The sequence below is a fragment of the Furipterus horrens genome, unplaced genomic scaffold (assembly GCF_987537825.1).
Source record: "Furipterus horrens unplaced genomic scaffold, mFurHor1.1.pri manual_scaffold_8, whole genome shotgun sequence".
NCBI lineage: Eukaryota > Metazoa > Chordata > Mammalia > Chiroptera > Furipteridae > Furipterus > Furipterus horrens.
The window spans coordinates 37796656-37808761 of NW_028327178.1; the positions used below are offsets into that span (position 1 = coordinate 37796656).

General features: G+C 37.7%; 1 protein-coding gene across 10 annotated transcripts in view; it reads left to right on the top strand.

Annotated features, from left to right (window-relative positions):
- Positions 1-12106, top strand: part of OSBPL1A (oxysterol binding protein like 1A) — a 212848-nt gene that overhangs the window by 170576 nt on the left and 30166 nt on the right. For all 10 annotated transcript variants that reach the window (XM_090285702.1, XM_090285704.1, XM_090285705.1 and 7 more), the window contains one exon: positions 8090-8165. In XM_090285702.1, coding sequence (XP_090141828.1) covers positions 8090-8165 — 76 coding nt within the window. The remainder of the gene's footprint in view (positions 1-8089; positions 8166-12106) is intronic.

A 12106-nucleotide genomic window follows, 5' to 3' on the forward strand; every position in this document is an offset into this window, starting at 1 on the left:
AAAGAATAGGACCCAAAGTTTTAAAAACACTACTCTGTATGCATTGTCTCATTGGAACCTCACTGACCATATGAAATAGTATTGTCATTCTCTAAGTAGAAACACTGAGGCTTGGAAGTTTATACAAATTGGTGATCAGAGCTCTGAAACCCAGAAACTCAGGATCTGGATTAAAGAATCGCAGTCTGCCACTCATTAAATTTGTGACCATAGACTAGTTACTTAATGAGTGCTTAACTTACAGGATTATTTTGAGAATTAAATGAGGTGATGCATTTTAAGGTTCCAAAGCGATCTAAACACTAAATATTAGCTATTAGTATTCAGACATTTCATCTTAGTAGAACTCATTTAAAAGCTAGTACAGAGATAGTGTGATGTCACAGCATTTGTGAAGAACGTTGCTTTTAAAATCATTGAACTTTTCCTGTCCTTCCTGAAGCACACAGATTAACGATGAAGGGTCCTTTTAAAGGAGGTAGAAGCTGGAATGAACCTAAGTGAAAACATAGACTATTGAGATTCCTGGAAGCGTGAGAAAGAGAAATGTTGGTTAGAGAGCTCCTCTCTGTGTCTTGTACGAGGGAACTGAGAGACTTCACAGGCCCCTTGGTGAAAGGCATAGCGGCGAGAGAGCACAGGAATCTTACACTGTCGTCACAAGTGGTCCACAATGAACAAGCAAGGACAAACGTCTGCGAGATTTCTAGCTATTCTCATGTAGAGATAGGGTCTCGAGATATACATATATGTTGTGATCACTTAAGGAATTAGATTGGAACCTAAATAAAAGATTGATAAAAGATTAATATCTATTATTTACAACAAGTTCTTATAAATGGACTGAATATTATCTAGTGGTTATAAATTATATAAATAGACAATTTACAGATGTTTAAATCCAAATGGTCATTAAACATATGAAAAGATGTTCTAACTCACTAGTTGTCAAGGAAAAGTAAAATAAAATAGCAATGTATTATCATTTTCTAGTAGTTAAGCTGACAAAACTTGGATAAGAATACCTGTTGACACCAATTGCTGCTGATGGGGATTGGGGATATAGCAAAAAGTACTCCCATAGATTATTAGTGAAGTATGAAATTGTTAAAACCTTTTCAGAAAGCAATCTGGCAACATCTGTGGATATGTAAAATAGAGATACTTTTTGACCTGGCAATCTTACCCCTGGTAATCTATGCCATAAAAAGAAAAGCATCAGATTTAAATAGGAATATAATGTATTAACATGTTTTGCTGGCTTGGTTTGGCAAAAGAATGATGAAAACAGTGAATGCCTTTAATGGAAAATGGCAAAATGTATTTTGATATATAGTATACTTGTCATGGAATATTATTCACTCATTAAGAGAATTAGTTTACTATTTGACTTGAACAACTTTCCAGAAGTATTGGAAGAGAAAAACTAAACACATAGAGAAGTGTGTATCAGGGGGAACCCCCCCAAAACTGGAATTATCTTCTGTAGGGCGGATTCCTTGTAGTATAGGCTTCCCCCACTAGGTGAGTGTTCTAGGAACCCATCTGTGTCAGTGTACCAGCTGGCGTTGTTGTGAGAGTCTGTGTTAGGCTTCAGTGAATGTTTTAAGACTCAGTGCGTTTGCCCATTTCATGACGGGTGATTTACAAGCACACCTGCCCACACCGCTCTGAGGTTCGGCAATTTTTGACCAAGAAAATGGCATGATCCCTGTGCCCCACTCTCCCTATTCACCCGGTTTCGCCCCAAGCAACTTTTTTTTTTGTTTCCCTGAATTAAAAAAGTCCTCAAGGGAAACGTTTTGCCCATGTGGAAGAGGTGAAACAAAAAATGGCAGAAGCACTGAATGGCATCAAAATTGAGAAGTTCAAAAACTGTTTTGAAGAGTGGAGAAAAATCTCATCAGATGGCGAGTACTTTGAAGGTGACTGAAGTTTAAACATGTAAAAATAAATATACAATCTTTTTAGAAATAAATGCCAGTTTTTCTTGGGTCCCCCTTCATAGATGAATTGTTTCATTTATTATATAATGTATTATTTTGTAATTTGAAAAACGAACCCCATCTTTTCCTTTCTCCTTTAATTGTTTAGTTCCATGTGGTAAATGTTTGAGAAGATTATTTTTGTTGCTGTATTTTGTCCTCATTTTGATATAGAACTTGAATTTCTAAAAATTTAAGAATGAGATTACAAAACTTTAAGACTTAAGAGATTTATGTTTTATTTCTGGAGTGACTATTAATAGAATGGCAGAGTATTTTTATTTTGTCTGTAGAGAAAATTCTGAAAGGTAACTGTTCTTTAAAGTTTCATATATAGATTTTGCTCTTATTACATATTGTCTTCCCAGGTAGATAGATTTGGTTTGACAGATGATGGTACAAACAGAATCAGAAGACCCATGTTAGACTTGACAAAAGTTATCTGCAGTGTAGGTGATGAATAAAATATACAAAGAGCTCCTAACAAACTGAGAAGCTAAGTCAGTGGGCAGATGTTATCACCAATGACTATGAATGTTTTTATGGTAATAGTTTGTACTTTATAAAAATAACAAGGAGTTTTAAAAATTCTTTAAAACTAATGTACAGGTAAGAAACTGAAACCTCATCTCCAGTGAACTGTAATTGTCCCGAGCATTACTTTTCTTAGTACCTGTCAAGCTGCCAAATAAGGTAACTTGACAGCTGTGTAGCCAACCTTTGAGGTTTGCCCAGGTTGTGCAGATAGGCTGTGGCAAGAGCATGTGCTGATGCCCTGGTTCCCATTCCATGGTTCTTTGATATTCTCTGTGAAAAAGACCCCCAACCCAAGAATAATGGTACTTCAGTGCAGTATATACATGCCTATGCATATGCAAGACCCAGTAGAGCTCATGTGGCCTCATGAAAATTAAGAAACAAACCTGAAAAGCATGCAACATCTGGTAGCTAATTCTGGCTGAAGCTTAATTGCGCATGCCTTTGTTGGATAATCTTTTCCAGCTCGTTTTCCAAAAAGCATCCTGAGCAAACAGTGTTCTGTGTTTATCCTACTAATGCACGAAGCAAGAGCCGGAAGGCCATGGCGGGGTCCAGGAGGTGGACTGAGAGGATCTATCTGCGCAGTTCATGGGAATTTGGCAGGCTCTGTCAAGATGAGCCTCACATGCGGTTTCTGCCACCCAAAAACATCTAAAAGATTTGGGGATTAGTGATGTCCAGAACTTGCACAGCTTTTGTTCAGAATAAGGGAGATTCTAGCATAGCGTTTGTTAAGCACACTTCATACATTAATTTGGTTCAATTGGGGTCTGTCCACAACACTGTGGGGCAGGGAATAAAGGTGAGATAACGTGCAGAGCCTTTCAGCACATAGGGAAAACAAATGTGATGGGGCTTTTCATGAAAAAACTAGTTATTGTGTTGTGGTATGGATGGTCCTAGTGTCATCTGTATGGTTGAAAACAGAACCAGGACATATCACTCTCAGTCCCTGGTACAGGGTGTTTTTTCCTCTGTGTGGAGAAAAAAAGGAAGCATAGAATTCAGGATAATGACTCTCAGATAAACTCCAAGGGAAGAGAATAATTTATCTTCAGTTTCAGCCTGAAAAGTCTAGTCTGATTGCTGCTCTCCCCGTTCTTATTTCTGCTGCGAATGATACTTCCTTCATCCAGATTCTGTAGGGGATTTTCTTCCTCCTGGTGAGGGGAGTAAAATTATACAATATAGAAATACATCTGTTTCAGTATAAATAATTCTTAAAAATTTTAATCTACCTAATTTTTAAAAAATATACTCCCTTTGCCTCTTTAAAATAATACTGCAGAAGATTTGGCATCTGCTTGGTGATTAGGTTATGACTTTATTTTGGCAGGGTATTTTTTTAAATTCTTATTTTTTTACTTTTATTTTTAATCACAGTTTACATTCAGTATTATATTAGGTTCAGGTATAGAGCGCAGTGGTTAGATAATCTATCCTTTACAAAGTGATCCCCTCAATATTTCCAGTACCCACCTGGCACCACACATGGTTATTGCAATATGACTATGTTCCCTATGCTGTACTTTACATCCCCATGATCATTTTGTAACCAATTACTACTTAATCTCTTTACCTTTTTCACCCAGCCCCATCCACAACTATCTCTCCTCTGGCAACTATCAGTCTGTTCTCTGTGTCTATTTCACTTTTATTTGTACATTTATTATTTTTAAGATCCCATCCACATATAAGTGAAATCACATGATATTTGTCTCTCTGTCTAACTTATTTCACTTAGCGTAATACCATCTGGGTCCATCCAAATTGTTGCAAATGGTAAGGTTTTATTTTTTGTGGCTGAGTAATATTCCAGTGTGTGTGTGTGTGTGTGTGTGTGTGTGTGTGTGTATCATGACTTTTTTATCTACTCATCTGTTGATGGGCACTTGGATTGCTTCCATGTCTTCACTATTGTAAATAACTCTGCAATGACCATAGAATGGCATATATTTTTGAAAAAAAATTTTTTTTTAATATTCCCAGAAGTGGAATTGCTGGGTCATAAGGCAATTTTATTTTAAACTTTTTTGGGGGTAACTCTGTACTGCTTTCCACAGTGGCTGCACCAGTCTGCCTTCCCAGCAACAGTGCACTAGGGTTCCCTTTCTCCACATCCTCACCAGCACTTCTTGTTTTTTGATTTATTGATGATGGCCTTTCTGACCAGTGTGAGGTGGTATCTCATTGTGGTTTTAATTTGCATTTCTCTAATACTCTTTGACTTTAGACTCCTATATTTGAGCAATTTTTTGTTCTTCCCCCACAATCGTAAAGCAGTTTTAATCTTTTGTTTTCAGAACTAACCACAGAAATCCAGTGTCTAATACTAGTCGCTAGCCACCTGTGGTTTTTGAGTACTTGAAACATGGTTAGTGTGACTGAGAAACTGAATATTTAGTCTTAATTTTAACTAATGTAAGTTTAAATTATAAAAATAAATTAGTATAAGATATTTTTCATTAAACATAACTAATTTACTTTGACTCTTAAAAGCGTAGCTAAATTGAGATGTGTTCTAAGAGTAAAATATACACTTGGTTTTGAAGACTTAGTATGGGAAAATATCTCAATATTTTTATACTGATTACATGTTGATGTGCTAATATTTTGGATATATTGGATTAAATGAAGTATATTATTAAAGTTTATCTTTTTCTTTTTTACTTTTTTTAATGTAGCCACTACAGAATTTACGATTATCTGTAAAGCTCTTATTTTATTTTTATGGCAGGTTTCTCAACTTTGGCACTACCAACTTTGAGGGGCTGGATAATTCTTTGTTGTGAGGGGCTAGATAATTCTTTGTTGTGAGGGGCTATCTTGCTCTTTATAGGATGCTTAGCAAGATCCCTGGCCTTCACTGATCTAGACCAACTTCCCGTCCAGTACAGGAATGCTCTTCTGGGTCATGACTAAAAGGGATCCTTCTGTAATAAGAATTTCTTGCTTCTCATTTTTGGAATTAATTATAGGACAGGTCTTTATGTTAATTGTCCTGTAACTTCCACCAGTGGTCATAGTCCTAATCTCTTGAGCAGCACAGAATGAAGCAAAATCTTTATGAAAGAATTGTGTGTGCTTAAAGGCCTAATAAATTCCAAAGTCCATTCAGCAAATAATTAACTCCTCCTTGGTGTTAGGCATTGTTCTGGACAACAGGGATACTGCAGTAGATGAGACATGAGTTCTCAGGGGGCTTGCATACCATTTGGGGGCATCCTCAGCAGATACTCAACAGTCCCTACAGCATGTCACATGTTAATTGGCACTATGGAGAGAAACAAAGCAGGCAAAGACACACAGTGAATGGTGCTGGTGAGGGTGGAGTGGGGCGTTTTGGGGATGCTATTACTCCAACACTCCTGGCCCCATCCTCTTAATACCCAGACGTCTCTCATGCCCACTGTTCCCCAGACCTTTAGTTTCTTTAGTTTTTTCTAGACTACACATTTCCTTCAGCCATTGCTTGAGTCGTTTTCCAGACACCTTTGCCTAGCCTCTGAAAGGTGTCCCCGAGTGGGGGTGTTAAGGTTCCTTTTTAAAGTAGCATGTGGATCTGCATCCTGTCCCTGCTCTGACCACTGCGGAGTTGCCCTTGGGAATGTTCTGGCTGTTCTCCGTTTGGCAGCCTGAAATTGCACCTGCCTTTTTGGCAGCCTCATCATGCTATTGACTTAGATTGCGGTCAGCAACCCTGATGTCATTTACTGTGCCACAGCTTCTGCACTGTGTACTTGTTCCCTTTGCTGGCATTTCTCTTGCTGCTTCTGGTCAGTTTATTGCACACGACGAGGGTTTGAGTTTGGCTCTGCATGTCCTACACAAGAAAACCGCGTGGGCTGTGTGATGGCCCTTCCCTTTCACAGTCCCGTTCACTTTTGCTTTCTAGTTGTGTTCCAGAATAGATACTTAAAGTTGCACATAACCTGGCCTCCTCGCAAATGAGTAATTACCACATTTTCATAAAACACCGCAAAGAGTTACGGGCATAAAAATAAGTGTAGGGTATTCTTGGCTGGCAATCCTGTGATGATTTCTAAATTGAGAATGAAAAGAAAGCTTAGATGTCTCTTCTGCTTTCTTGCTTCCATAATATTTCTTGCTTTTCTTGCCCTTCTGCTGTTCTTGCCTTTAATCAGAAGAGTAATATACATTTAATGTAAGCACTTCTTGGGGGGGAATTACAGCTCCACATTTAATCTTCACAAATCTTATTCGGACTCACAACTTCCCAGGTGTAAGTTATATTTCTGACTGACTTTCATAGACAGGAGATGAAAAATTCAGTTTATATACATCTCTAAAATTGCATTACACATGCAAATGGTAGATAATGGCAGGGGTTCTGTCCCCGAATGCCATTGTTCATGTCATGGAGATTTGATAGTCCTGGATTGGAAAAATGTGATTTAAATACCATCTGTGGCCACTTATCCAGCAGATTGCTTAGATGACAAATCTGCCAAATGAGCAGTGTGTGTTCCTAAAAAAGAAAAAGCAATCAGAAGAATTTTACTGTGGAGGATTTAAAAATATTATTTATTTAAAACCTTAAAGATGTATTAACTTCTATAACTCAAATTCATTCATTTAGTTTATAGAATTTCTTTAGAAGATACTTTTGGTTTAATATTTTCTGTAATATTTTAGTTATGTGGGTATATTTCAAATGGCAGCTGGAACCAGCATCCCTTGCCATAACCCAAGGTCCAATAAAGAACGTATTATTATAATGGAGTTTCAGAAAGTCGGTCTGGGTACCTCTCACGGCTCCCCTTGGTTGTGCTGCTTTGTGGTCTGTGGAGGGCGGTTGGCTTCCCTCTGGCCATATCTGGCCTCCGGACGCCTGAGCCCAGCTGTGCTGCTCATTCAGGCTGTAAGGCCCTCTGCCTCTGACTGTCCCCGTCCTTCTGTCTGCCCCCAGCCTTCTGTCTGCCTCCAAACTCCTGCAAAGGCTTTGAAAATGCTCCTTCTGCAGAGATGAATTCTTGAAGGGGTTTTCCGCTATACCTAGAGTTGCTAAATTTTGTTCAATGTCAGTGTCTCTTGGAAAGTCCTAATGTTGTGTGGGATACAGGGCCTAAATTTTATTTTGACTTTTATAGTTTGTTTGCATTTTCCTGTTTAATTTTTTAAAAACATTAAACTAGGCTCTGTGATGATATTTTTTAAAACTTAATAAGACAGTTTATTAAGTATCAGAATATGATAGGTGTGTCTTGAACCAAACAACAGGGTCAGATGTGTCAGCACATGAAAGGACAGTGTGTCTCTGCAGTGGTCCAAACAGCAGGACACCAGCTGGGGAGAACTGGGAGAATTCAGATCATAGCATTACTAAAAGCACAGGGCCAAATGACCCGCTGTGAAACGTCTCAGGGGTCAAAGTAGCAGTGGACAGGACAGATTGGCCCTGTCCTACGCTATCTGTGACGTACATTTTTAAGGTACATGCCTGTCTGCCTGTGGTTTTCATATTAATTACAATACCTTTTCCTTCCCAATGTCAATGGCATTAAATTAATTACTTATTTTTCTTTCCTTTCTTTTTTTTTTAGAACAAGCCTGCCCTCTCCTATGTTTTCCAGAAATGACTTCAGTATCTGGAGCATCCTCAGAAAATGTATTGGAATGGTAAATCAACTATAAATTTTACATATAATATTAAGCAGATATGTGTTGCATTCTGTATGCTTTGGAAGAGAATCTTAATGTTGGCATAAAAATGATGCACATCAACGTCTATGGAAACTTTTGAGAATCAGAAATTGGGAAAAGTCTTATATTATGTTTTCCTGACAGAATGTGAACCACTCTTTATTCCATTTAATATGACTTTAATTGGACTTTTCATTATAAGAAAATAGGAAAAGAAAATGATCTTTTCCTTTTGTCACACCACACTTGTATTTCCCCATCAAATTCCCAGGAATTCGCTCAGAGAGAACAGACTCCGCACAGTGTAGAATATAATTTCACTTTGACTTCTGCACACAGAGCAAGTTTCTGCACTTTGAATTTGTAAATGTGGTAAATTACCCAACAGATCCCTGGAATACATTTCCGCTTAGTTAGCTTTTTTTTTTTTTTTTTAATTTTTTTATTTTGGTTTTTCAATTACAGTTGTCCCCTTTTCCCCCAATTTCTCTCTCCCACCCAACCCACCCCCTCTCCCACAATCATATCCCTCCCCGTTGTCCATGTCCATGAGTCTTTCATACAGGCTCTTTAATTAAACCCTTCCCTTACTTATCCCCCTTCTCTCCCTCTTCCCTCCCCCCTATTAACTGCTATTCTGCTCTTTGTTCTATTTAGTTCCTTTGTTTGTGTTGTTCTTTAGTTTCCTGTATTAGGTGATATCATATGGTATTTTTCTTTCTTTGCCTGGCTTATTTCACTAAGCATAATTCTCTCTAGTTCCATCCATGTTGTTGCAAATGGCAGGAGTTCCTTCTTTCTTTCTGCTACATAGTATTCCATTGTGTAAATGTACCACAGTTCTTTGATCCACTCATCTACAGATGGGCACTTAGGTTGTTTCCAGCACTTAGCTATTGTAAACAGTGCTGCAATGAACATAGGGGTGCATAAGTTCTTTTGAATTGGGGTTTCAAGATTCTTCGGGTATAATCCTAGTAGTGGAGTCGCTGGTTCAAAAGGCAGTTCCATTTTTAATCTTTTGAGGTAATTCCATACTGTTCTCCATAGTGGCTGCACCAGTCTGCATTCCCACCAACAGTGCAGTAGGGTTCCCATTTCTCCACATCCTCGCCAGCACTTGTTGCTTGTTGATTTGTTGTCCGCTTAGTTAGCTTTGCAGGTGGAGCTGATTTTGGGGGCAGGGCAGCAGATGGCAAGATTTACTATTATGTAAATCCCTGGATTCCCTTTAAAATAGCATTCCACATTCAGTCAATCAGGCTAGAATTCTGAGTCAAGTTCTCTTTATTCTTCCAGCATGACCTTTGACCAACTAGAATGATGACAATTTAAAAAGATACGTGTCCTGAGCTGTTAAAAATTCTGCCTGCATGTTATCTACCTTTTTAGATTTCACAATTTAGTGTGTAGCCCAGGATACTCCCAAGAGCTTTCCTGCACTGAGAAGTATAGTCACTCTATAAACATTTTCATTCTGATACTAGAAATCCTTTCAACCTGTGTTGTGCCCACTTTGGCATTTTTCTAATGTCCGTGTTCTCTGCTTGGGGTAATGTCATGTGAGACTTCCTAAATGGAATTTCCAAGGAGTTAATCCCAGAAACGTTCATTTTTAAAAAGTATTTTTTGATCGTACTGCACAGAGAGTAATTCAACTAACCTCTGTAGCTGAATGACAGGGCCACTTCCGTCTGTAAGACCCTGCTCCAGCTGCCACACCTCCCCGAGTGGCGTTTCCCCCAGTCTATACTTAGGAGACTAATCAGTATCTTATAGGTATATTGAGAGATTAATAAAATAATTTATGTGAAATGTCTAGGATAGTCCCTGGTTTAAAGAATGCTCAGTATTATTATCAATAGTAAGCACACCTGAGAATTAGAAGACTTAGGGCTCCAGTCCTGTTTCGACTGTATGAAGATGCATCACGACAAACCAAATGTGTATGTTCTTAAATAAGATGTTAATTATACATTCTAGTCTCTCTTGAACTGAAAATCTCAGGACAAAAATTAATATTTATTTATATTCCTCAAAGTCAGTATTCTCAAAACCTTAGTAAACATATTCGCTGTTGTGATCCAGGATCCAAATACATATGTGCGCTTAAATTAAAACCAGTTTCGCAAAAGAATACTCATTGTTATAACAAATGATATTTTCTATTGCATTGAATGAACAGTGATTCCGATTCATTTAATTGATTTCACAACCTGCTAAGGGACGAAACCCAGAGTTACTGTAGAATTGGTACCGCATCTAAGTCTATTTTGCCCACGGAGTTTGTGTGAAAACCTCAGGTGTGGTTTAGTCGTTTTGGCCGTTGTGAGAAGTACTTGCTTGAGTCTTGTCTCCTATCAGTTCTTGTTTCATTGAGTGTCAGATTTAATGGAGGTGTTCTGAATTTGTTCCGACTAATAACCAATGGTCAGTCTGGTTCATGTCTAATGCAAGCATCTGTCTAAATGGAGACTACCCATTCTTTTTAATAGATGGGAAATTGTTATGTTGGTTTGTTTGTACCTGTTATACTTTGAAAGGTACTCTATTTTTCTAGAAGAATGGTTTTACTTTTATTTTTAGGTGCAGAACTATTTGTACAAATAAACGTTTATGCTGAGTCATAAAATAAAGCTAATAAGAGCAAGCTGTTAGGGTTGGAAGGGTACCACGGGATATTTTGAAACTTATCTGTAGAACTGACTGAATAAAATCACAGAGAATGAGCTGCAGGGGAAATTATATTTTGGGAAAGTATTCTCTGCTGAGGTTTTATACGAGAGTAATGTTCTAGAAGAATATTTATTAATGTGGATTTAAAGGAAGTCGTCTAGCTTTTGGGAGCATTGTTCTTTGGACACTGTCTGTCAAAGATCTTTTCTCGTAGGCCACAGAAACAGTCAAAGGTGTAAGTGCCGGCACAGAAGAGATTTAAAGTAGAGTATCTTGAAAGTGAATGCCAATTAGAGTAAATTTTTTAAAGTAATTTTTTAACATTGACTGTTCCAATATCTCCCTCCTTTCATCCCTCAAAAGGAAATAGGTCAAACTGAGAAAATAATAGTACTCAAAGTTTTAATTGCACTTAAATTAGAAGGGAAGGCACTTTGAGAAATCCCTCATTGCCTGTCTTATTAGAGTCAACAACCCAAACACTCCACTTCAGGTCTTGTCTGTGTGGGTGAATCTTAGTTACAAAGGTGAAGTATGCCTTTCAGCTAGCTCTTTCTCTATCTTCATATCCCTAGTGTCTTAATTTCGTAATAAGTCTGAAAAGTAGTGGAGGAAACTGGATATGAACCTGTAGCTTTTCATGACACCTCTGTTGATGGGAGGATCATGCCAGAGCAGATTGTGAGGGAGCAATTTTGCAGGTGGAAACCTCAGTTCTGCATGGATCTGGAATTTGGTCCCAACTTTTTCTAAAATTAGTACTTTTCCTTTATGATGATATAGGGTGATGGTTTAGTATCATTACTCAAAATACATGGCTTTTAAGAAATCATGGGAAATGGTTATCTTGCCAGGTGTGTTTTAGGTATAATTTTGTTTCAATCAGAGTGTTTGTTCTCCCTCCCTCCCTCTCTCTTTCCCTCTCCCTCCCTCCCTTTCTAAAAGCAAAGAAAAAAATGTCTTCCTGTGAGGATTTTTTTTAATTGATTTTTTTAATTGGGTTTAGATATCTGAGAACGAATATCACCTGTTGCTAAAATAAGACAGGATTTTCAGTGACTGTTATGTTCTTATTTAATAGATTGAGGGATTAAAAAAGCTTGTGTTTTTATCTAGAAATATTCAGTTCCTTGACTCTTTTCCAACTATATGCCAAAAATCAGATAATATATTATCAAATATAATTTTTTATGATCCATAAGCTGACAACTTAATTAGGACTCCCTCAATGTTATTGAAAA